The sequence below is a fragment of the Salvia splendens genome, chromosome 6 (genome assembly GCF_004379255.2).
Source record: "Salvia splendens isolate huo1 chromosome 6, SspV2, whole genome shotgun sequence".
NCBI classification, from domain to species: Eukaryota; Viridiplantae; Streptophyta; class Magnoliopsida; order Lamiales; family Lamiaceae; genus Salvia; species Salvia splendens.
This window is the reverse complement of record NC_056037.1, coordinates 27,666,850-27,692,885: the sequence shown is the minus strand read 5'-3', so window position 1 is coordinate 27,692,885 and position 26,036 is coordinate 27,666,850. Positions and strand designations below refer to the sequence as shown.

Sequence of the window (26,036 nt, the reverse complement as noted above, 5' to 3'; positions counted from 1 at the left end):
TCTCCTAACTTTTTTTCTACCATTTTTTTTTAAAGTCAAACAATTTTTAAAAATCCTCATCAGTCAAAATTGAGACATTTATTGGCTGCAATCAATTTTCTTTTCTATTATTATATCCATCCACAAAAATGAGTATATTTTCAGATTTTGATAACACAATCCATCACTTTTTGTTTTTCTTTTAGTAATAAAATATGTGGAGTATATATGTGTGTGTAAATACGAGTGATATATTTGCATTTGCAAGTTGCGATAGTGGTGTGTTTGGTGCTCTCTCAGAAGCGATCGGAAACCGGTGAGTCATCGGAAACATGTGATTGCTATTATTATTAATCAATTTATGTCCTCTTTAATCTACTTTTATTCATCCTATTTGATATACTATATTTCATTTTCTCCAATTCCAGATTCATTTTCGCTTCTGTGTGCATGCAAATCCGTTATTGATTAGAATTTTCATCATAAATTATATTCTTAGCTGCAGCTTTTGAGGTATTGAAGAAAAACCACCGCAATTCTCAAATAACGACGACGATTGAGGAGTAGAGCTCAAACTGAGGTTTTATTTCTCCATTCTTTCTAAATCTCTTCTCATTTTCTTATCCTAACATAAATTTTGGAATATAGTTAAACTGTGTATTCAGGTGGAATTCGTATCGAATGGTGAAATGGTTACTGAATTTATATACTCTTATTTTTTGAATTGGCAAGAGTGAAATGGGTACTAAATTTATATACTTTTATTTTTTGAATTGGAATCCCTTTTTTATTAGTAACTCAATTGACACGTCATTTCTTGATTAACCAGAAGTTGAGATCTTAAGGTTTAGTTTGACCTACCTTTGCAATTACTTAAAATGTTGTGTTTTAATTGATCTATGAATTGGTAGGTTTTACAACCACAATTTGTTAGTTGTAATATCTTATATCATGATTTGTGGTTTTTTTCTTCTTCATTTTACTAATTTCTTGTTATATTTAATGTCATTATTCTTTCTTCTTTTACTCCCGTTTTCTTCACCTCATCGTATTGATAAATGAATACCTCATTAAGGTGCTGAAATTTATAATGTTAGCAAATACTAGCAACTACAAGGAGTACATAACTCTCAAGGGTATGGTAAATAATTAAATACTTCCTTGTCCTATTAAAAATTACTATGTTTTCTTTTTAGATTGTCCTCATTTGATAAAAAAGATGGGATATAAGAAGATTACAAAGTAAGATAAGATATACTGGCTTGGTGTCAAGATAAGCTCAGATGATAATTTTTCTATTGTTGTTTGATAGACAAGAAATGAGATAGAAATGCTATCAAACCAAATTTATGAAATACATATCCTTGTATTTTAAGGAAAAAACTACGGGCTTGGATGAGCCATAGAGGATAAAATACAAGCTTACATAATATGTTAACTATGATACCAAACGCTTGGAAATAGTCATATAAGCATCTATATTTACACATTACCGACTTATCAAACAGGTCCTAAAATAAAACATTGCCCCATAGGATAAATGGCCTAAAAAATTGACATTGACACTCAATAAATGTATATGATATATTTTAATTTAAATTAAATAATCCATCTGTAACATTAATTTTCATCCATCATGTTCCATTTTTTACAGTTAAGTAACCATCCAGTTTAATGTTTCTTCAGGTACAGCAACTTGTGACACAGAAAAAGCACAACATAACATTGTAAAGTAACAAGTCAAGCTATGGCAGGTAATCATCTCTCTCCTCTCTCTCTCTCTCTCTCTCTCTCTCTCTCTCTCTCTCATGAAAGTTGAAATCATTCATGCTGCTGCAGGCTGGGAGAAAGCCAAGAAGGATGCCATTTCTATGAAGAAAGACCTCGACAAAGCGCTGCATCAGAAAGCCGCTTCAGACGAGAGAGCCAGCCACTTGGACGCGGCGCTCAAGGAATGCACGCAGCAGCTACACCATGTGCGAGAAGATCAAGAGAGAAGAATCCACGGAGCTATGATGAAGGCATCGGAAGAGTTTGAGAAGAAACGGATCGATCTGCAAGGAAAGCTAGCAGAAGCTGGCAAGAGGATCGCTCGATCAGAAGCTGAAAATTCCCAGCTCCGTAATGCTCTATCCTCAAAGGAGAAGGCCATTGAAGAGATGAGCAAGTATAAAGCTCAGGCCGAAGCTGATCTCAATGCCTTTGCGCTGAGAGTAGATTCCTCTGAGAAAGATAAGGCTTCCCTCAGCTATGAGGTTCGTGTTCTTGAGAAGGAGCTTGACATTCGGAACGAGGAGACAGAGTTCAATCGCCGCACAGCAGAGATAGCTCAGACAAAACACCATGAGAGCCTGAAGAAAGTTGCCAAATTAGAGTCCGAGTGTCAAAGGCTGCGTCTCCTCGTGCGCAGACGGCTGCCTGGCCCTGCAGCCTTGACAAAAATGAAAAATGAAGTCGAAATGCTTGGAAAGGATCAAGATGGAACTAGAAGAAGGAGATCGAATTCTTTCATGATTACCTCCGCTGATTTTCGTATTGATGATGCAGCAGCTAATACAAAGATCAATCTTCTGACGGAGCAGCTGCTTAGAATGGAAGAACAGAACAGGAGTCTTCAGTATGCACTTGACAAAAATTCGAGCGAATTCCAGTTTTCCAGCAACATGTATGCTCAAGCACCGCCCAGGTCATCACAGGGCGATGCACAAGAGGAAGGATCGCTCAAAAAGGAGCGGACGACTGAGCGGTCACTGGCAGCACTGTCTGATTTGGGGAGTGATGACAAAGCTAGCTGTGCAGAGTCTTGGGGTTCTACATTAGTATCCGAGCTCGAGCGTTTCAAAAATGAGAGGCAGTTGGGCGCACAGTCTAACGGGTACATGGAAACTCCAGAGATGAATCTCATGGATGACTTTGCTGAGATGGAAAAGTTGGCCATAGTTAGTATTGATTATCCAGCCACAAGCTCGCGTCATTCCTCTGAGGAAGGTAACGGTCCCTCTGAAGGGCGTTCCTGGCCAATAATCGCTAGTGACATGGTTCCGGTGCATAGCAATGAATCACAAACTTTGATTTCAGACAAGGATATTCAATCTGGAAACACTTCAGCCAATAGATTTCCCGAGCGGCTGGATGACTTGCTGAAGATACTTCTTGAGTACTGTCAAGCATTGAACATAAGCCCTCATGGAGTATTGGAGGATATGAAGGTTGCTTTAGAGCATAACAATTCAGACTCGGCGTGTGCAACGACACATTCCCCAGAAGTAAGCAGGCAAGCCTCAAATAAATCTTGCAACCTAGAGGCATCAGATACAGGAATTACCAGTCATATCTCAACTACAAATAAGACTGATCAGCTGGAGAGTAATGTGGGAACTCAGATAAGCAAGATTCTTGAGCTACTTGAAGGGATTAATATATTACCTCGAGATAATGGTGCAGCAGAGGATGACAAGCGTTTACCATACAAGAATTTGGCAACGCCTACAGGCTACATGGTCCGAGTGTTTCAATGGAAATCAGCTGAGCTATCAGAAGTTCTAGAGCAGATTTTCCAAACTTGCAATGAATTGCAGAAAGGAAAAGCCAATCTTGATCAATTTGTGCAAATTGTAGCTTCTAGTTTGGACTGGTTGGTGAACCATTGCTTTTCCCTTCAAGATGTTTCGAGCATGAAGGATGCCATGAGGAGTCGTTTGGAGTGGGATGAATCAAGAAGTGAGAGCGACTTTGATAGTGGATCAGCTAATCACTCTACTGGGTCTAATAGAGTGAGCATCCAAAGAGAAGACGCTAAAAAGTTGACTGTCGAACTAGAAAATACAGATTTGTCAACTATTGATTTTGAAGGTAGGGCTCAATCACCAATTTTCAAGGCTGAAGCTTTCAAGAATCAACCCAAGAAGGAAACAGCATTGCAGTCTATGGGCAATAATGAAGATCAAATAAAAAATCTGAACATAGCCAAGGTCCAGGAGACCAAATTCATGGACACTAACCATGAACAGAGAAACGCTTGCATAAAAATATCACGTCCGAAGAATGATCCGGAAGATAAGGGAAACTCTGTTAAGAGACAGGAAGAGACATGCAATAACCAAGAGACACAGCCAAAAAGGTACATTTTGTTCTAATCTTTCTTAGGAAACACATTTTTAGGCTTTCTTTTTCTAACTTTGTCATTTCAGCATGAGAAGCAACGGATCTCAGGATGATGGAAAGCCCTGTGAAAAACAACTCAGAGATGTAAGTCTACGTCATCCATCATTCAACATTCTGAAATAAAAATGATTTGCAAAGATCTCAATTTGCATCACTATCGATAGGTGTCAAATTCAATCATATTCTTCTAGGAAACACAAATTTTAAAAACCCCAGTATCTATGGCTGTAGTATCATTAGCCACACACATATACTTACATGCAAGGAAATTCATTCAGTCAGTAGAAGAAAGAAATAGCTCTTGCAGAGTCAGTAATCATAATTTATTCATGTAGTTCTGCTGCAGATCTATGAATCTCAGTCTTGTACTAGAGATGAGCCACGATAACCAGATAATGAGAGGCTCATCCAAGATATAAAGAAAGGCACGAGTAGTCTTGGAAGATAATAACTTTGCACTAAATGCACTTCCTTGTTATTTTGAACATCAGGCAATTTGCTTGTCTTAGCTTAAAGAGCAAAAACAGTTGTTCGTGCATAATGCACCTTTGACTTCATAATCCATAATTAACTTTAATTTTCCAGGATTGGGAGATTAGTGCAGCTTCCGAGAAATTGGCAGAGTGTCAAGAAACTATCCTCAATCTTGGAAAGCAATTGAAGGCATTGGCTTCACCAAGGGATGCAGCTATTTTTGATACTGTTGTGTATACACCTGCTGACTATGTAATTACCAGCACACCAACTTCTAAGAGAATCCACAGCAAACGATTGTCTCTACTAGATAATATGCTAGCAGAAGACAGTGACAAAAATGGCGCTTCTCCAACAGCCACAGATCATATTCAAAATGGAAGCATCGGTTCCACTGTAAGTACTAATGCTGCATCAGAGCCGTGGAGCAAGTTTACTAATTCGGATGGTATCGAAGGCAAGGTAAACACAATAGAAAATGTTTCCATGGCTATTGTCCCTCGCAAGAAAAAAGAGGGACGAAACTTTTTAAAGAAGTTGTTTTTGTGGCAAAGGAAAGGCAACAGAAAGAAAGCACTCTTCTCTTAATCCGCAACATCACAACGGAGCTCAAAACGGATTTCTATTCCTGCTGTATTGTTCTTCTACTGCCTATATAGAGGGTGAAGTCTTAACAAAGGCTTGATTATTTTTGTATATCTTGCTGTAAATTTAGCCACTAGATGGATTATTGCATATAAAGAACTCAAAATAAAGATGAGAGTGAAGAGAGGAGGATAAGAATACCCATATTTCAGTGCTGCCACTGCTGGGAATTTTTCTTTAACTCTATATTAGAAACACCGCTTGTGAACACAATATCTCGGTCTGCTGATAATTATTTGCTGTGCCTGTACAACATAAATATAATAATAGACATAGGAGAAAGAGCAAAATGTATGTTCGCAACGTAATATGTTAGGAAATCAAAGCGTGTGAGAAGCTCTTCAGAAACTTTTGCTCAGTTTGGTTTTTTCAACAATGTAGAATAATTTCTTAAGCATGTTTCACAGAATTGAGGAAGAATGGCTGACTGCCAACATAATATAAAAGCCGAAATAGGTTCGATGTAGAAAATTAATCTCTGTGAAGAATAAAAGTGGCAATATCATCAAGTGCAGCCTGCCTGTAACAGTCAGCAACTCTCTCCACACATTCATCCCAGGTCCCTTCAACTGATGCTAAATCTAATAAGAAAGCAGCTTCATCCAGCGCAATCTGAAAGGAGATCGACACTTCAATAAGAACTCTAAAGAGAAATATAACTGGAGTTGGAAGACTCAATACCTGAGCAGGCTCCTTTCCCTTTTTCAAGTCCTCTTGCCTTCCCTCATCTGTCACTTTCTCTTTTATGTACTCAATTTGTTCATCATCCCATTGAGCTATATCAGCAACTTCCTATTGACCATAACCGAAAAGTGACATCAAATATGAGCTTGTAAACACTAAATACCGAACGACTCACAGAGACTGTTCATTGACAGATACCTGATACTTACAGCCCAGTGTCCACCATGGTGATTTCAGAGCACCCCTTGCAGCATCCTTTGCTTCTGCAGTTCGTCCAACTCTGTATGACAATAAAAGCATACCATGAATTGAGTAAACAGAGGGTCGGCAAAGCTTGTCATTATGTACTGTTAAGGAACAATAATACGAACTTAAGCAGAACTTCAGCGTTGAACACAAAGGGCCGCCCAAATCCTGGAAAATGCTCCTTTTTAGTATAGAACTCCCCAGTTACCAAAGCTGAGACCTTACACCAGCATGTGTTGGGCATCACCAAAACATAATAAAAGCCAGTTCACTCAGATATGCTGCTTTGTCAAAATTATCTTACATGGTCTCCTTTGTCAAAGTGCTGCTTTACTTTGCGTTCGAGTATGTCTGGAAACAAACCTACCTGCAGTAGAATTATTGCTTTGTTAAATATGCTACAATTTAGATTGAGTGAAGTCTCTCTTTAGGCTACCTTCTTCAAAAGATATGACTCTAAGCTTGCAATCCCAGACGCAGCAAAATCACCCTTCTCATAAAAGTTATTTCCTGCATCAGCTGAAGCACTAAATAGCTCCTCGTTTCTTTCCTGAGGGTTCTTTACATCTTCTTCCACTAAGATTCTCTTGATATACTGCTCAACCTGTTGAGATGGCAAGACAGAGTTTACATATTACGCTTTCTATGCAAACACAAACCAACAAAACATACAATGAAACATCATGAAGCAGAACTTCTTCATTTGCATGCACAGGTTACTCACATTTTTAGCCAAAAGCCAAACCCCATATTCACGAACCTCCACTACCGGCATCTCCATCCTTGTATATTTGAAAGAGATATAAATAGTCAAAATAATAACATTGGGCTGTCTATAACAAATTGAAATTACCCAGTAGGAGCAGTTGGCCACCGCAACAATGCAGTTACAGAACCTATAATCAGCAAAATAAAGATGATGTCAAAATATTAAGAAAATAACTTTTCAAAATTAAAACCCCAAGTTTCCACATTGATGCACCTGAGTTAGTTTTGGAGAGGGGAACGGCAAGTGGAATCAAACCTTGCTTAGCCCCAGGAGATACAATTTGCTCGCCTGTTACAGTGTAAGATTGACAAAGTTATGGTGGTTAATGAAATCACAAAATCTTCATCAGCAGACAACTGACACTATTTACTCTTAATCTCTTATCACAAGTTAACAATTGAGAAAAAAAGCTAAGATCTCTCTTCACATCACATATACACCAGCGAGCTAGTTTCAATTGAGAACATCTCTCTTAACAGCTCAATTATATATATAGTCATTAATTAAAGCTAATTAAAATATTTTCATATTCTAAGCTCGATAATTAAAATCTGCCAAAGTTGTCAAACATAGTGAACATACCTCTGACCTGAAGTATTCTAAGAAGCTGATTCAAATGCTCCGGTGGTTTTGCGGCAGCGACATCTTTTATGAACGAAGCGTGGTCTGGATTCAAAAAAACACAAATTCTCTCACACTAGTGCGTGTCAAATGCGCATAAATTTGTGCATTTTTTTTATAAAACTACACATATATTTAGAAAAGGGCGGGATTTAATGACAAACCTGGAAGAGAGGAGGAGGAGTAGCAGCGAATGGCAGGGCGGCGATGGCTGAAGAGAACTGCGGGAAACGCGGAGGCGCGTGGAACTCCGAACACCACTCCACCGCCAGCCTTCATATCTGTTTAAGCCAAACTGGTAAAATCTGGTTTTGTGGATGTTATATACTTATATTTGAATATAAAATTGGTGAAATATTGATTATCCACAAACTAAAGCGACCATATGTAGACTGTAGTAGGCTCACAATTTTTTGCGATAATCTGACATAAATCGGCACAAAATTATTGAGTTTGTGTCTTTATTCGGTCGACTAGTTAAGAACAAGCAAATTGCATGTCAGGTTCGGGTTATCTGTTAAGAAAATAATATTATTAATTTTTTATTTTAAATTTTAAGCTAGGGTACATAGTTTGAGTGAAATGTGAATTTCGAAATCTGAATTTGTTGATACTTAAATTCACTCTCATTTAATCACTTTCCAATTTAGGACTACGCCGCTCGTCACCCTTCTGGTCTCTGGCGTTCGTTCATCGTCGCATGCTCGAGGTCCAATGTCTCTCGTTGTCGGTTGCGGCTGGAGTTCGCTGTTGCTCGTCGTCCACCAACAGACCCATCCTTCAACGTATACCACATCTCAGCTTCCGATAATCAATTGAACTATTATAAAAACATGGATATCTGAATTGCTAAATCTTGAATTAGTCGGCACTTAAGTGTCAATGCTCTCGCGCATTTTTTTTTCTTTATGCATTCTTTCTGCATTACTCTTGGTATCATGTGATCATTGTTCTCTCTGCATTTTTTCTATTTCTTAAATCATTATTGTAAATTGTTACAGTATTTCTCTCTAAATATCTGATAATTAGAAATGTTTCACTAATAGAAAGTTGAAATTTGCGATTACATAAATGAACAAAATTATATATCCTACAAGCAACAAGAAAATTGGGGGAAAAGATCATACAAAACACAAATTCGACGTGCACCTCCAAATTATAAAAAATAAATTTTAGTTGGGTAGTGATTATGTTGATTAAGCTTTGTTATTGTTTCTTGTTGAATGATCACTAATCAGGCTGCGCACCAAAAAAAAATGATGTATATTTTATCTAGGTGTCTTATTTAGGTAGTTAACATTTATATGTTTTTTTAATAATATCCAAGTCAGTGTTATTGTGCTAACTATTTTAAGGTGTTATTTGCTAACTAATCAACATATTATATTAAAAATATCAATACAATAATATCGGTTCTTTGATGGCTTGACCCCGCATTCCACTAGTGTATTGATTGGTTTGCAATCCTCTAATTTGAACTTCTTCGGGATCTCTTTTGCATAGTTTTTGTGTGATGAATACTCCACCTTCACGTTTCTTACTTCCACTCCGAGGTAGTATGCCACCAGCCCGATGTTTGTCATCTCAAATTCTTCAGTCATGGCTTTCTTGAATTCCCCAAACATGCTTGGATTGTTTCCAGTGAAAATAAGATCTTCCACATACAAGCACACTATTAACATATCGTGTCGTTTACTTTTCACATAGAGCGCATGCTCATGCGGGCATTATCTTCAAAATATTTGACGATCTTGGTATTCCACGCCATTGGTGCTTGCTTTAGCACGAACAAGGCTTTCTTCAATCTCAAGACTTTGTCTTCTTGACCATTCACCACGTAACCAGCAGGCTGCTTGATGCAAACCTCTTCGTCAAGAAAGCCAACTTCACATCCATTTGAAAAATCTTCCATCTATTTTGGGCTGCAAGAGAAAGAATTAGTCTAATAGTTTCTAAGTGAGCGACAGGAGTAAATACCTCGTCATAGTCGATTCTAGCTCTTTGGCTATATCCTTTATCTTTCAACTTCATGATTGGAATTCTTTTCTATGGCTTTGATATCTTCATCCACCCGGACTCGCTAATTTTCACTTGTTGTAGCTTCTTCAAAACTAACTGGTTCACAATCAGCAAATAGGCAAAATAAGGTAAGATCTTCTAACCTTTTGGTGTCGGTATACACTCCGTTCAAACTTTGTGTGCGTTGTGTGGCTCTTTTGTTCAAGAAAGATGGTAACGAGCCTCCAACATCTAATGTAGGAGATGTAGGTGGAGTTGTTTGTTATTGATGCACCTCTGTCGTCTGCTCGATAATTATTTGATCTCCAAATGGAGGTATGAAGGTGAAGTCATTGTTCAAGACCAAATCCCATACCCGTACTTCATAGAACACCACGTCTCGGCTAATCATGGTTTCCTGCGAAGTTGGGTCATATAGCTTATAGCCTTTAGTGCTAGAGTTGTACCCGATGAAGATGAATGGCTTGCTATGGTCATTGAGTTTACTCCTCGTCTAATTTGGTACATGTGCATAGGCTTTGCTCCCGAACACTCTTAAGTGGGCAATCCCTGGTTTTCTTCCGCTCCAAGCTTCTTGAGGAGTCATTCCACACACACTTCTTGTTGGAAACCGGTTAGACAGATACACAACGCATGCCACTACTTCTTCTCAAAGCTCTTTCAGCAAATTCTTCATCTTTAGTATGCTTAGAGTCATCTCAACGATAGTCATGTTCTTTCGTTTGGCCACTCCATTCAGCTAGGGGGATCTCATAATTGTTAGTAGCCACTGAATTCCGCTTTATTTGCGAAATTCTAGAAACTCCCTGGATGTGAATTCTCCACCGCAGCCGGTCCGCATTACTTTGATTTCTCGACCACTTTCTTTCTCGACGGTAGCCTTGAACTTCTTGAAAGCGTCAAATGCTTCTGATTTCTGCTTCAAGAAATATACCCACGTTTTTCTTGAAAAATCATCAATGAAAAGTAGAAAATAATTATTTTTACCGAGAGAGCTTGGCTTGATTGGTCAACAAACATCTGCATGGATTAACTTCAATTGGTTCTGAGCTCTTGAACTTGACTCCTTTGGGAACAGCTTTCTGAAGTGCTTCCCAACTAAGCATCCTTCACAGAGTTGATCAGGGTGCTCGATGGGCGATAATCCTCGTATCATTTCTTTATTTGATAGCAATTTTAAGCTACCGAAATTCAGGTGTCCAAATCGAAGATGCCATTAGCCAAGACTTATTTTTATAACATGCTTGATGACACTTCACCACATCATTTTGAACATTTATTAAAAACATTCTATTCTTGGACATTGGCACCTTGGCGATTAAATCATTTTTGTCATCTCTTATTGAAAAGGCTATAATCTTTCATATGAATGTTATAACATTTCTCTAAGAGTTGTCCAAAACTAAAAATATTATTTCTCATATTGGGCACGTATATATTCGTCATCGGTAAACATGCATGCGAAATTAGACGGTGAGGTGAAGCTACATTTTAGCTTCAATGTCAAATTTACTTCAACATCAACATCATTCATCAGCTATGCTGATAGTCGCGCTATTATGTTGAATCTTGACCTATTTGGAATGCAAAATCATGCAACTAAGTAGTTAGGTGAAATCTCATGAATGGTGAGCCATCTAATGATCTAAACAAGATTGAAATTTGTAGAGGGATAACTGATCTAGAATCCCAAATAGAAATCATTTTTGGGTCACTTTTGAGTAACTTTCAAAATTCTCGTACGAACTATGATATGATCAATCACGACTATATATTAGTAGAATTGTTGACTTTGCTTCAGTCAACAGAGCTGACATGAGGTAAATTAAGGAATAACTGATGGCACCCAAGACATAAAGTTTTCTGTGTGGCAACAAACTGCGACTATTGATAAGTCAAAGTAGTGTATAATGACGTATGCTCAATATTATATACAAAGATTAAGAAATACAAATCACCGAGACCTTGTCTTTTTGTAGATAGCAATAAAGACTCGTATCAACTTTAGATCTATTAAGGGTTATACTGCTGGGGTTTGGTGCCCCTTGCACAGCAGAAGACTTGTACAAAACAAATAAATCAGATAAGGATCTATTTGACCGATTATGCGATTAATCAATTCACATGTTAAACATATAATTGCATGCTAGAACGCAAATAATTCATGCTTAAAGAAAGTAAATCATAAAATATGAATTCTACGGTTTATAGTTACCGATTTGATTCTCCAAAGAATCGTTGATTGCTTGCGCCTTCTCCACGAGATGATCTTCAATACTAGACCACAGATCTTCTGACTGGTTCCCGAACTGTATCTCGATATCAGGGTGGGCTGATCTTATCAAAATACTAGGACTCGAATAAAGAAGACAGAAAAATCTTACGGATGAGAAAATAAGAAAAAAACGTCCCACACTCTAATTAGGAGTGGACGTTATTTTCAAAAATTAAATCTTAATTCTATCTCCTTTATTCTCCTATTTATATTAAGTTACATATTGGGCCCAGTCAGTGATCTATGGAAGGTTTTGGATATGGCCTCCCCAAATTAGCTTTTTACTAATTAAATTGAACCTACAATTTAATACAATCTTATATTGGAATATTACGAGCAACCACTACAGAAGTAATATTGCACTGCCCATCCAAATCTGAAATTATAAGTAATACAGGCTTCCGTTTTGTTTGTCGTTTATTTCCCGCGCATAAGATAGAAATGTCCATTAATTAATTAATTAACATCTTATTAATTCCAAGAGTGAACTTAGCAAGAAACACTTATTTATTATTCATGGAATAATTAAATTCCAACTAGCTAGTTTCCGAATAATAAAAACTTGTTTTAGCTCCTCTTTGGGGACATTATCAAACCAGACTCACCAGGCGCGCAATTCAACATAATAGCAATCCTAGCACCGCTAGATATTAATCACCACTACCCAATATATCAGGATTATTGGGTTGCGAAAAACCCGCACCATTTGATAAGTCAAAGTAGTGCATAATCAATACCGTATGCTCAATGCTAACGTATGTTGATTAAGAAATAGTTGTTTATCAAGACCTAGTCTTCCAGTAGATAGCATGAAGACATGTATTGCTGTTAGATCCGTTCAGTGCTATACCACACCAATGTCATTTTATTTCAGTAAGGCTTAGAAATATCGTACTGACATTGCAACCTTTCGCGATAGGTAGCAAAAGCCTATCTAGGTTGTGAAATTCTTCTTTCTCTTTTGCAAAGCATTGCATAGAATCGACCGTGTTACCTTAAAGTGGACGACGCCCACAACCGGTCTACTAAGCAAAAGACTTAGACTTTGTTTACTTCTTGTGCATTTAAATGTTAGTAAAACATCTTATAAATGCACAAGCAAACACAATGTAATAATGATGGTGATTCTATTCGTGCGTAACTGCCCGAATAATACTGAATCGGGTTAAAAGTGGATTGTAGAGTTTTTCGTATACAAGCAAGATTCTATTCGTGCTCATTCGTGCTCGAAACATGCTTTTCAGTATAACAAACTTAACAATCTCCCACTTATACTCAAAACATGCTTTCGAGTATACCCCACTGCCAAAAACTCTCCCACTTATACTCATAGCAGGTCTTGGTGCTAGATATATCGAACTACCATTCATTTCACGTCATGTTTGAAACATGTTGCCATAAAGGCATTTTATGTGAAAAAATCTGCTTGGTAGTTCTCTGATCATATCTTTGCCACTACTATGTCTTTGTTGCGTACTTGATCTTTAATTAATTTCATCTCTCTATGTGATTGTTTAGCTTATGATCTCGTGTGTCCCTTGAGTTAGCCTTCACTAGAGTAATTAAAAATAATACTCATATGCATACTCAAACTTACGATCAAAGCTATTAGGAATATACTTCTAAGGTAAACACATATAATGAGGATGACTTACTCAATCACTGATTAGTCATAAGACTTAGTTAGTGTAACCCCAAGGACATTACACGAATGACTGATAAACTAGAATATAACGATTAGTCTTTCTCAAGTACTATGGTATATTCATTACATCAATCAAAGTCCTTTGCCATGGTTAATATGATATAAACTTACTATACAAATAACACAACTAATATCAAACTTAGTACACATCATAGCATATACGAGACATCTATTTCCGAAATTAGTCTCATTATTCTTGATCTCACTAAGTGTCAGACGACACTTGACTAGAGACAAGACAATTCTATCTAGAAAGGTAAAAATATTTTCATGGAATTTCTAATGATAAAATGTTCCAAGCAATGTATAGATATATGATTCCTAAGAGAATATCAACATTCTTTCTAGCGATCTTGAAAGGACTTAGATGCTTAGAATGTGTTTCTCTTTAATCCTTTATCTTAAACTGAGTAAACAACCAATTTCCTACGCTAGATGTCAATCTTAGTTGTTTGCAACTTTCTAGATTTCATCATCGTAGAGTACCATTAATACCATATTTAATGCATTTTCAACTTCGTTGTGCTTATAGCACTCTTAAGGGCACAAGTCAAATTTCAAACATTTGACAATTTTTATAAAAACACATATACTCTGATTTAGATGCTTGCCCGAGGCCACGAAGGTCTTCATAAGCTTCCAATCATTTGTTTCTGGGCTTTCATTATATACCCATTAGGATGTTCTATGTAGATAATCTCCTCAAGACTTCTATTTATAGAAGGTTGTCTTAACAGTCTTAATACATACATTCTAATTTATGTAAGTTCTAATAGACGTGGACTTGTTTGTTTAAACACATCACTGTTTAAAACATATATTAATCAACAAAACACGATACAACAAAACTATTTCATTTGTTAATGGGTGAACGTGAGTTGGAGTGTAACATATACAAACAACCGTTCGGTTCGAAACACACTTTTTCCAGTGTACTAACTTCAATAGTGTTGTCTAAGGGCATCCACAACAATGGTGCTCTTTTCAGCCTCAAATCTGTCAAAACTCTGATTTTTTCAGTCGATACGATCATCTAACTACAATCCAACCTCAATTTCTAAAGTAAAAGTAATCTCATTTAAGCCCTAATCAATTTTAAAAAATTAAATACCTAAATTTAAAATAAAATAACTATTATTTTCATAATTTAAATTCCTAAAATACATAGTCAAATTGCTAAATTATACTTAATATTTAAAGTCCCAAATGACATAATAAAATTATTATAATCTAAATTTTAAATTGAATGAATATACACAAAATATTTAAAAAGTAAAAATCGATCAATATGGAAAAAAGGTATGAATAAAATTATTGTAAAATAAACTTAAAAAGTAAAACACCACCGCAAGTAGAGCCGCTGAATCGTCATCTTGCCCAACTGTCTGCCCCTTAGTGGGCTGAAATCCCAACCACCCAGATGGAGGCTCCTCCACAATTGGGACAGCCACACCACCTCCATCCTAGCTGCCATTGTCTGAGCTCTGCTATGAATGCTTTAAGATATGATCCAGATCTACTTCTCCATCTTTTAAAAATAGAAACTTTTAAAATGCCATGAATTTTAATACATAATTAGTAAAGTAAAAGAGAGATAGAAAGAAAAATTAATTAAAATATTATTAATAGATTATGAATCCCACCTTATTACAAATAATTTTTTCTAAAATACAAAGTTCATATTTTTAAAGGATAAAATAAAAATAGTTTTCAATTCTAAAATATGTGGATAATGATATTTTATTATGTACTATTTATTTTGTAAAGAAAGTTCTAAGTTAGATGAGATAAAAGAGCTACTCTTCATAACCTACAAATTGCAATAATAAGTTTTGTTAGGTAAAAGTCATAAATTGTGGTTATATGTATGGCAAATAGCTAATGTTGAGTATTTGGTATCGGTATGGTATGGGAGGCGACCAACTCTGAAAAGCGCCCCTCTCTCAGGCCCACCACATCCGCCACCTCCTCACTATCCATTTTTAGGGTTTTCAAATTCCAAGCGCCAAATCCCCAATTCCCATCATCTTCCCCCCCTTTTGCATGACTCCGATCTGCAATCCGACCTCCATTGCCGATCGAGTGCTCCGCCCCCTCCTCCGCCAATGTCGGCGCCCAAGCCCTCTCCATCCGCCTCCGGATCCGACCTTCATGTAATTCGCCCTTCTTTTTTCTGCTCCGTCTTGTGTTTTTTAGAATGAGACTCGATTCGATTTGGTAGATGATACATGCTTTGCGTTTTTCTGGCAATAATGTGCTCAATCTCGTTGGGTTGGTGATGAAGGTGATTAAATAGGAATGCGCATTGTGATTTTGGATGGCTGGAGCTTATATTCGCTTTTGTTATGTATTGAGGTTTTTTTTTGTTGATTATCAGTTTAAGGAGTAAAATTTATTGCAGAGGCTCACTTCAATTTACTCTTATTTTTATGCACACAGTAAGAGAATGATACAGTATTGTGCACGTAGTGGCTTTTGATTTTAGAGTTTACTGACCTGTTGGATAATCTGATGAAACAAATTTTGTTCCTGTGGATGTTATTAGACAGAATTTGTTTACAGTTCCTCCTTGGAGAGTGCTTCATTAGGAAAAATATTTATTTGATGAGAAGGCATGGATTTAGAATTAATAGCTGCTCCAACCTAATGATAACATTAGATTACTAAACAACTGAGATAGAAGTCTTTTCAGTCTTCAACCTGTGTACTCCTTATTGAAATTGGTCTCAATTGCATAGTTTTATGAAGAGCATACGTTTAAAGGCCAAATTTGATAGATAAATATGCCTCAATATATTTCCTCTTACTCATGTCTCAATTGGGTCTGATGTCACCTTGTTCGATTTTCTGTAACTTTGACAGATAGCTGACCACCAAGAAAATGGCTCATCAGCACTGGAGATAGTATCTGTTATTGACTCTTTAAAGGAAAAAGTTGCTTCGGACCGCTGTGCCTATATAAAGGTTCATTCATGAAATGCATATAATTCTACTATTGATGACTATTGAGTTCATTTTAGCACCTAACACTTCCAAGTTACTTCTTTGGCCTTTCAGAAACGGATTGAAGAAAATGCTGAGAAAGTGCTTGATGTCTCAAAAAATCTATACAAGTTATCAATGGAAAGAAGAAATTTTAAGATTATTTGTGGTGATGGAGGTGTAGATTTGCTAGCAAAGAGACAGAAAGATGCGATTGATATGCATAATGGTATTGGCACAAGCAATGGAGATAATGATAGTAGTAGCTCCCAAGAAGATGGATATGCCTCTTCAGCAATTCTTTTAGGATCCAGTATTGCAGTCAAGAGTGCTGTCCGGCCAATTAAGTTGCCGGAAGTGAAAAAGTTGCCACCATATACAACATGGATTTTTTTGGATAGGTGAGTCAATATTGTCAGGTGCTTGGTGGAAAAAACTATAATGTAGTCACACCTTTCTCAACTAAAACACTTTTCTGCCCCAGTTCTAATAATCTGTGAGAAGTTGTCTATTACTTGTCTGCAACTACATCACTTTTCTGCCCCAGCAATACTTAGCTTAGTAACTGAAACTATGGCACTCATCTTTATGTCTTATGAGCTAAGGTGGAAATTCTAGGAGCTTGACTGTTGGAACTAGATCTTAAGTCAGTAGAGGTTACAATAGAAATTTCCAGGGTACAGTGCTGTATACATAAGTCCTGTTCACTTCCTTCTCTATATACTTAGTACAATTTGGTATTGAAGTTTTGATTAATTTTGGAAACTGGCCCATATCTATAGCTCTGCAGTTCAGTTTAATTTTAAACAACATAGAAGATTCTTCAAATTATTTACACATAGTATCTTTTCTGTCATTCTTTGTATCAGTGACTAGATTTCTTGTTGCTTTTTCCACTTCTTTTTGTGGTGAACTTTTTGCTTTTGTTTTACCTCTCCCAGTTCATATCATATTCCTCTTCCTTATGTTCCTAGAAGTCAAAGTTTATGCTGAAGTGCTATCTAGGTCTCAATCTCAACTTAAACAAGGGGAAAAAATTAATTTCCTTCCTCACGCAGGAGCATATGCTCAAACAAAATGGGAACAAACATGGAGAGTATAACATAATAATTATCTTTGCGTATGTACTGAATAAATTAAGAGTAATATTCATTTATTTTCTTTAGTCATTGCTATGTACCTCAACTCATATACAATGCCAAAACATTGCTGTGCTGCCTGCCTCCTCCTGCGAACAATATATCCTTGTTCTGTCCTTTTGGGTTAATAGTCAACAGATCATCAGGCATGCATTTAGGTTGCTTGGTGGTTTATTGATACTTGAAGTGCTACATACTACTCCCTCCGTCCCACTACAAGTATTCCCTTTTTGGTTATCCCGCTACAAGTGATCAATTTCCATTTTTAGCAAAAAACAACACATTTATTTACTCTCTCCCTACCATTCTCTTTTATTCTCTCTCCTACTTCTTCATTCTCTCTCCATTTAACTCATTAAATATCATTTTCTTAAATCCCATGCCCAAAAGAAATCCTTCACTTGTAATGGGACGGAGGGAGTATCTCATTAGACCGCTAGGTCTTTTGATGTCTATGACATGGCTAGAGATGTTTGACTTTGAACCAATTGCTTTGGAGCTAAACTGAACCATCGTACTATAAGTTTGATGCTGATTCCAATGGTTTATTCTTTATAGTACTTATATTATCTTGATTTCTTTTGTGAATTATGAGTTTAATAAATTAAAACCGCATAATCTGAGGGTTCTGAGCTAAAAATGAATGGGAGAAAATAAGAAGATTGGAAATATTGTTTTAACTTTTGTATGATACAAAATGTCTCCTGGTTACATTTTCAAACCAAAATTGTGGTCAATGGTTTTTAACCCTCGGGCACCTGTGGGCATGCCGTAGTGAGTGAACTCTACATCTTTTGTGACTTCAATTTTAAACTACTGTAGTGAAAAACACTCTTCTATGGATATCTTATTGCTATTGTAGTACTAGAATCTTTATGGATTGATAGATAATGTTTTAAATCTTTGGAAGATATTTTCCCTCTGAGATGCTTGGCCCTAATTTATGTAACCATCCGTTCACCCCCCCTCCCCATTTTCTTTTCCGTCATTGTTAATTTTCTAGCTCGTTTCTTGTTTGTTTGTTATAGTTTCTCTAATCAGGTAATTTGTTCTGTTGCTATACAGAAATCAAAGAATGACAGAAGACCAATCTGTGGTTGGCAGAAGGCGTATTTATTATGACCAGAGTGGTGGTGAAGCTCTAATTTGTAGTGACAGTGAAGAAGAAGCGGTTGATGATGAAGAAGAAAAGAAAGAGTTTGTAGAATCTGAAGATTATATTTTGCGGTTGGTATATTTTGTAGACCCGTTCTGGCCTTTATTTTCATTTCTTTGTGTACTAAGTTTGCTTGGACATGTGTTTTTACATGAAGTGACACCCAACTTTTCTGTCATCTGTTTTTCTTCTCTTACTAAACATTGGCCAAAATGACTTCAGTCATCTTTGTGAGCTAGGTAGAAGCTAAGTCAATGGTACATGCATAAGTTTTGCAATATTTCATGTGGCGGTCTTTGTTTACATTCTATATAGTAATATATTGATTTCCAATCAAAGATCTTCTTTTCCAATATTTGGCTCATTTTTAGGATGTGCTCGCGCTATCTATATATTACTCTGGTAGATATTATAATCTTTGTGTGAGTGTAACATTTTAGTTCATGGCCTGCTGATTTTGCTCCTTTGGAATTGGGCTGCATTGGAAATCAATGGGGACCTAATAAATGTTTCTTTCCTATACTGGCCAGAATGACCATCAAACAGATGGGGTTTTCTGATACGACATTGGATGTGTTGGGCCAGTGTCTATCTAGAAGATCTGGTGAACTCAAGGTATGCAATTCAATTGCCAACAATCGGCCAGTTTGCATCTCTTTACGTTCCGTTATTATCTTGAAAAAGAAAACAACTGGTCATTGTGAGAGGCGTTGGTCCAGCTGTTTCCCATTCGTGTTTTGCTGGCTTTACAGAGATAAACCACCATAGAACATCTTATACAGGCAAGATTTGAAGATCATATCAAGAATAACACTACTATGTCTCGTGTGAACAAAGGAAATGCAGAAGGCTTTGTGAATCCCTATATTGATAAAGATCTTGATGCCGCTCTTGATTCATTTGATAACCTATTTTGCCGCCGTTGTCTAGTAAGCAATAATTTTGACTAATTTTGTTACTTTGTGCTCTTTACATCTATTCATTTCATATCATTTTGCATAATTTTCGCCATCTAAGTTATTCTCCCTTCTGTGGCAGGTTTTTGATTGTAGATTACATGGTTGCTCTCAGGAGCTGAGCTTTCCTGTAGGTCTATTATTTGTGGACCAATATAAATTAAAATTATTACTTGTGGTGCTGGAATGCTAATATATTTCCCCCCTTCAGGTGGAGAAACAAGTACAATGGAATTGTCCAGATGCATATAAGGAAGCATGTGGTCCAGGCTGCCATCGATTGGTAATCTGTGTTTGCACTTTTAGTTTATGTTTTTTAAGTTTTAACAATTTGGCTATAATGGTCTGCTCGGATAGTTTAGCTTATGCCTTCTGTTTGATGAGCATTGCCTCTATAATAGTGCTCTTGTATCCATTAGGTTAGAATATAGTACAAGTATTTCACATGTGCTTTTGTAGGTAATCTTCTAAGGTGTAACTAGTAAGTTATGAACAATTTAACTATGATTGTACTCTCTGAGTTCCACTGATCTGTCTTCCCTGTAACATTGTTATTTTTTCCATGTGTATCCTTTAGACCAGAAGTCAGTAATATTTGCAGACTTAGATTTTTTTTCTTTATTTTATTTTACTAATGTTCTTTAGGACTCATAAACTTACAACTGTCAGGTCCTTGAATCGGAAGGGTTGAGCTCCAGGCAGGCAAATCTTGAAGAAAAAGCTGCCCCTGCATCTAATGCTGCCTCTATGCAAATTCAAAAGAGGAAGCAAGGATGCACACCTCTCAAGAAGAAAACAAAGTCTTGCCAAAGTGAAAGTGCTTCTTCATCCGAGGTTAAACCTACTAATGATATCACAATGTCAGTGAAGAGTGCTGGAAAATCTGGCATTGATAAAAGAAGTAGCAAGAGAATAGCTGAAAATGTTCTTGTTGCTAAAAAGAAAAGGCAGAAGAAAATGGTAACATCTGACTCTGATCGTCGAGAAAGTGAAGATAACAGTAATCCACCAAATGTCAAATGTACAAGTTCTAGAAAGTCTAGAAGGAAGGAATCTCCATTGCTAGACTCTGACAGATCTTTGCAGGATGAGGCTGCTAGCGGTGCCTCAAATGAGAGCGAGAGTAATCAGCCTGTGACTAGCAGCGCTGAAACTTTAAAGAAAGAAGAGTTAATTGATGAAAACATGCATAATCAAGATTTAGTCGACAGCAAAAGTTGGAAACCATTTGAAAAAGCACTTTATGAAAAGGGCATTCAGATATTTGGCCGTAACAGGTTAAACACCATATTTAATTTGCCTATGTTTGCTAGCTATTACAACCCTTCTGTGCTTGCAGTAAATTATATGAAAATCACCAGTTGCATGTCTATACATTCACATCTGGAAAACAGGTCATTATGTTTTAGATCCCTTGGTTATCAATGGAATAATGCAGAACAGAATTTCATGATCCACATTATCCTTTAGTTTCACCAAGATCCTTTGCACTTTAGATTAGCCAGTCTTTTTGACAGATTTACAAGCTGCTTGGTTACATTATACACCAAAACTATACTCTGAGGATGGACTATGTATGTCATGCAGCTGTTTGATTGCTAGGAATCTCATGAGTGGCTTGAAGAGCTGTTCAGAGATCTTCAATTACATGCATCGTTCTGAGAACAGGATATTCACTCGAGATGGTGATGGTATGGTCCTTTCTGATAGCTGTCTAAAAGCTGACGGTACTGAGACTGTGGTAAGTCCTTTTCTGTTCATTCTCCTGTATTTTGATTTATGGTGCTGTGGAACAAATTTCAATGATTTTTATACAGGGTGGTGGTGCAAGGAGAAGATCAAGATTTCTACGCAGAAAAGGAAGAGTTCGTCGCCTAAAGTACACATGGAAATCTGCAGGATACCAATCCTTCAGAAAACGGATTTCTGAAAGGAAGGACCAGCCATGTCGACAGTACAGTCCATGTGGATGCCAAACTGCATGTGGGAAAACATGTCCATGTCTTGTAAATGGTACCTGCTGTGAGAAATACTGCGGGTGAGCTAACTGCAGTTCCTGTGAATTGTGATACAGTTATTTTTAACTTATATCTGAACGTACAAGTTGTCTAAACCGTATATAATCTCTTTGCAGATGTCCAAAGAGTTGCAAAAATCGATTCAGAGGATGTCACTGTGCCAAAAGCCAGTGTAGAAGTCGTCAATGCCCATGCTTTGCTGCTGATAGGGAATGTGATCCAGATGTCTGCCGAAATTGCTGGATAAGGTGTGACATCTTTTCAATATTTTGTCCCTTTCCTGGCGTGAGGTCTTGAAGTCAAATCATATGGAACTAAATTAAAAAAGAAAAGAAAAGTGTGGGCTGCTTTTTATTTGATTTTTTTTAATTTTTGTTGAATACTAGGCTGGTGATTTTCTTGTTCTGTCCTGTCTAATCCAGGAACTGGTGGATTCTAAAACTCTTGAGTGTTAACTTTCTTTAAGATTAATTTCACTTTGGCAAGCTGTAATATTATTTGAATTGGCTTGGCAGTTGCGGTGACGGCACCCTTGGGATACCTCCTCAAAGAGGTGATAATTACGAGTGCAGGAATATGAAGCTTCTTTTGAAACAACAGCAGAGGGTAAGTGACTTTCCTCTTCGGCTTCGCTCACATTATCAGTTAGGTTTGATATCACATCATTTTATATTGTGCAAGTTTCTTGGGTGTGCATAGCTACTGTTTACTGATGGACCTCTCTGCTGAAATTGCAGATGAAATAATTTGTTGATTTTAGATAAATCTTTCTAATAACAGTGCTTCTTGATTCAATTTTAGGTTTTACTGGGAAGATCTGATGTATCTGGCTGGGGAGCTTTCTTGAAGGTAATTCCGGAAAATAGCATTGTTTGTCACCACGATAAGTTTTATCCCGTTCCTAACTCCCCCCGCACTTCAAAAACTGCAGAATAGTGTTAGCAAGCATGAATACCTCGGAGAGTATACTGGCGAACTAATTTCACATCGCGAAGCTGACAAGCGTGGAAAGATATATGACCGAGAGAACTCTTCATTTCTATTTAATCTAAACGATCAGGCACGAATAACTCAAAAAATATTTCTTTAGTAGTCTACTAATTTGGAAGAAAGTGAGTGATGATGATTTTCCATTCATGCTCAGTTTGTGCTCGATGCTTATCGCAAGGGCGACAAGCTGAAGTTCGCCAACCATTCCCCAGATCCAAATTGCTATGCTAAGGTAAACTGAGTGGCAAGAAACGATGAAAAAAACATGGGACGTGCTTACAATAACATGATACGAAATGAATTGGCAGGTGATAATGGTGGCCGGAGATCACAGAGTGGGCATATTTGCTAAAGAACGGATTAACGCTGGAGAAGAAATCTTTTACGATTACCGATACGAGGCGGACAGAGCTCCAGCCTGGGCGAAAAAACCAGAGGCATCCGGGAGTAAGAGGGAGGACTGCGGGCCTTCAAGCGGGCGTGCCAAAAAGCACACGTGAGCGTCGGAAGATAGATTTTTGTGACAACTTGTGGTTGAAACTCTAATCATTAGTTGCTGGAGATAAAAGGTTCATCTCCAGAGTAACCTAAACCGATTCTTTTTTGGTGGTGACTGTTGAGTGAGCTGAGAATACTCATCCTCATCAAAGCGGGAAAGAATACAGGCGTAGTTCGTGTTTTCCTTTTTTTGAATATATTTATATATATTCTTATGTAAAATGCATCACTTGCTACGATTCATTTGGCAAAATGGTGTACATTTCATTGACATTTTACTCTGAAACGATTCTTCATTCAGACTCCCTACTGTGTTGTATTCTTCATCTATCTTGTTTTTGCTTTTCTTGCATATCTCACATAATATTCCCAGGAAAGTAAACTCTTCAATTTTAATTTATTTTTCAATAATTTTATAAATCTACAAAAATAATCACACTGATTTCTTATTTTCTCTTTTCAAATTTCTTTCTAACTCAAAATTATTTATCTATATTATACACTTAATTTATTCAAATACTTTGGTTAATTATAATTTATTGATATATGATGTGTTTAAGCATCGTCAAGACGGACTCTTGTTATATCCTTTTGATTTTTACGGAGCATGCTGTCAGCAGTGATTAAAAAACTATTTTTTGTAATAATGATAATATCTAAAAATCTCATACACGTATTTCTGTCTACCGCTTAAATATTTCGAGGTACATATAGTATGTAGTAAGAAATATTTGCAGGCAATTTCATTTACATAAAAAATAATATTTGCAGGCAATTTCACTTAATTTTGCGCATCGCAAATACATTAGCGGCTCGAGAAGAGTTCTTCCAAGAACGAGTTGACGCTCTCGGTCGACAAAGTCTAATGACACTGCAAAGTGTATGTCTGCAATCCGAAAGCTTGCTATTGGGCAAATACCGTATTTGTTCGACGAGTACATGCACGTTGCAAAATCTACTGGTCGCAAATGCTTGAAAATTTTTGAAGAGACGCTCGCGCAGCCTTCTGTGCAGAGTATCTTCAAATCCTCCACACCGCCGATTGTCAATTGTTGCTTCATCTTCATGAAGTAGTGCACGACTTTCTCGGAAGCTTGCCAGCGTTGACTGCATGCATTGGTAATGAAAGAATTGCTCAATGGCACGGATGGGGACATACATAAGCGGCCACAAAGGCACTCACCTGATGCGCATCCTAGAGGTGGTTTTCGACTACCACCTATGGATTTGACATGTGTTTTTTAGAGTCCTCGAATCGAACAACTATATCAACGTTCTCAACAATCCGACCTCTTCAACGAACTTTTACAAGGCAGAGCACCGGCGATAGCCTTCATGGCCAATGGCAGTCAGTACAACATGCGATACTATCTCGCCGATGGTATCTATCCGAGTTGGCCAACCTTCGTGAAGACGCTCAACAAACTCCAAATGAGTTCATTTTGCGCAGAGGTAAGAGTCGGAAAGACCCCGAAAGAGCATTCGGGGTTCTACAAGCAGGATTCTCATTCGTCAAAGCTCCGGTCGTTCTTGGTTTGTGCAAAACCTCGCAACATCATATATACGTGTATTATCATGCACAACATGATAATTGCAAGCGAAGAACCGGCCGCAAAAATTGGTTCGACAATGAAATCCCCGACAACTGAACCTAGAGGTGCACACGGTTCCGGAACCGGCAGTTACAGTTTTGGAAATTGTCAAACCGGAACCGAACCGCGAGGATGTTTCACGGTTACGGTTCCGATTCCAAAACCGCCGGTTTCGGTTTCGGTTCCGAACCGGTGGTTTTCCTATGGTTTCGAACCACCGACTTTCAGTGATTTCTTGCGGTTCCGGCTCGGTTTCACGGTTTTCCGATGGGTTTTCACAGTTCTGGTTTGGAACCGCCCGGAACCGGCGGTTCCGCCACTGTTTCGGTTCAGAAATTTTTGAACCTTAACTGAACTCTGGTTCTTAAATTGACGTTTTCGGTTCGGGTAAATCTCATGGTTCCGGTTCGGAATTGAAACCGCCGGTTATGATTTCGCGGTTAATAGCTAGAACCGTAAACCTTGGGCACCTCTAACTGCACCGCAAGCAGTTCGCCACGCCAGGATGCGCCGACACAAATGCGCGAGAAATTAACAATTCGGGCAACGACGCGTGTTACCGCCGCCCACACCAGGAGATCTAATCGAGCACATTTGGACGAAATTTGACAACCATTAACCGATCTCCCACAACATTTTTCTGGCGCAACTCATAAGTGGTGGTAACTGATTTTCTACGAACTACACGATTTTAGGACTATGTATTTCATCACTTAAAATTAAATTGTAATTTTATGATTTGAATTATATGTAATTTTCATTTTTTTTCATAAAATGTCATTTTTAAATATTTAATCTAAATTTAAATTTAATTTGCTGGAAAAAATAAATTTGTTTGGACTTATGAATAGTGAAAGAAAAAGATGATTCAGAAATAAAGTTACAGAGTTTGTCTCTTGATTAAGAATAATCAAGAATTGAAGTAAAAAGTGACCGTGAGACTCATAAATATTGCTGAAAAAAATGGATAATGGACAAAGTTGATGGTTGCCTTAATACTCCTACGATAGTCCTCAATTATTTACTAGAAAATTATTTTTAGTCAAACATTGATTTACTACTTACCAATTTTGGTAGCAAGACAATTAATTACTTAATTACGTAATTAGTCAATGCTAGTAATT

General features: G+C 37.2%; 3 protein-coding genes across 5 annotated transcripts; 2 read left to right on the top strand and 1 right to left on the bottom strand.

Annotated features, from left to right (window-relative positions):
* Positions 1–214: 214 nt before the first annotated feature.
* Positions 215–5,475, top strand: LOC121806257 (filament-like plant protein 7). 3 transcript variants are annotated; one of them, XM_042206240.1, is made up of 6 exons: positions 215–295; positions 485–559; positions 1,666–1,733; positions 1,819–4,099; positions 4,170–4,227; positions 4,729–5,475. In XM_042206240.1, exons 3-6 carry the CDS (start codon positions 1,727–1,729, stop codon positions 5,203–5,205), a joined length of 2,823 nt encoding a protein of 940 aa, XP_042062174.1. In that variant the 5' UTR covers positions 215–295; positions 485–559; positions 1,666–1,726; the 3' UTR covers positions 5,206–5,475. The 3 variants fall into 3 exon arrangements, with proteins under 3 accessions (XP_042062174.1, XP_042062172.1, XP_042062173.1); XM_042206238.1 differs by having other exon boundaries at positions 1,666–4,099; XM_042206239.1 differs by having other exon boundaries at positions 227–295; positions 479–559; positions 1,666–4,099.
* An 81-nt stretch (positions 5,476–5,556) lies between these two features.
* LOC121806259 (protein IN CHLOROPLAST ATPASE BIOGENESIS, chloroplastic-like) lies at positions 5,557–7,906 on the bottom strand. The gene is made up of 11 exons (XM_042206241.1): positions 7,747–7,906; positions 7,544–7,627; positions 7,175–7,249; positions 7,046–7,088; positions 6,917–6,974; positions 6,629–6,796; positions 6,497–6,559; positions 6,318–6,412; positions 6,145–6,226; positions 5,944–6,054; positions 5,557–5,874 (listed from the first exon to the last, which is right to left on the bottom strand). The coding sequence occupies exons 1-11, from the start codon at positions 7,859–7,861 to the stop codon at positions 5,734–5,736; spliced, it is 1,035 nt and encodes a 344-aa protein (XP_042062175.1). The 5' UTR covers positions 7,862–7,906; the 3' UTR covers positions 5,557–5,733.
* Positions 7,907–15,486: 7,580 nt separating this feature from the next.
* LOC121806347 (histone-lysine N-methyltransferase CLF-like) lies at positions 15,487–23,625 on the top strand. Its single transcript, XM_042206354.1, has 17 exons — positions 15,487–15,734; positions 16,444–16,545; positions 16,639–16,964; positions 18,768–18,929; positions 19,389–19,473; positions 19,641–19,787; positions 19,897–19,944; positions 20,026–20,097; positions 20,484–21,091; positions 21,402–21,555; positions 21,632–21,852; positions 21,949–22,080; positions 22,348–22,438; positions 22,634–22,681; positions 22,764–22,892; positions 22,977–23,054; positions 23,131–23,625. Exons 1-17 carry the CDS (start codon positions 15,687–15,689, stop codon positions 23,320–23,322), a joined length of 2,643 nt encoding a protein of 880 aa, XP_042062288.1. The 5' UTR covers positions 15,487–15,686; the 3' UTR covers positions 23,323–23,625.
* Positions 23,626–26,036: the final 2,411 nt, after the last annotated feature.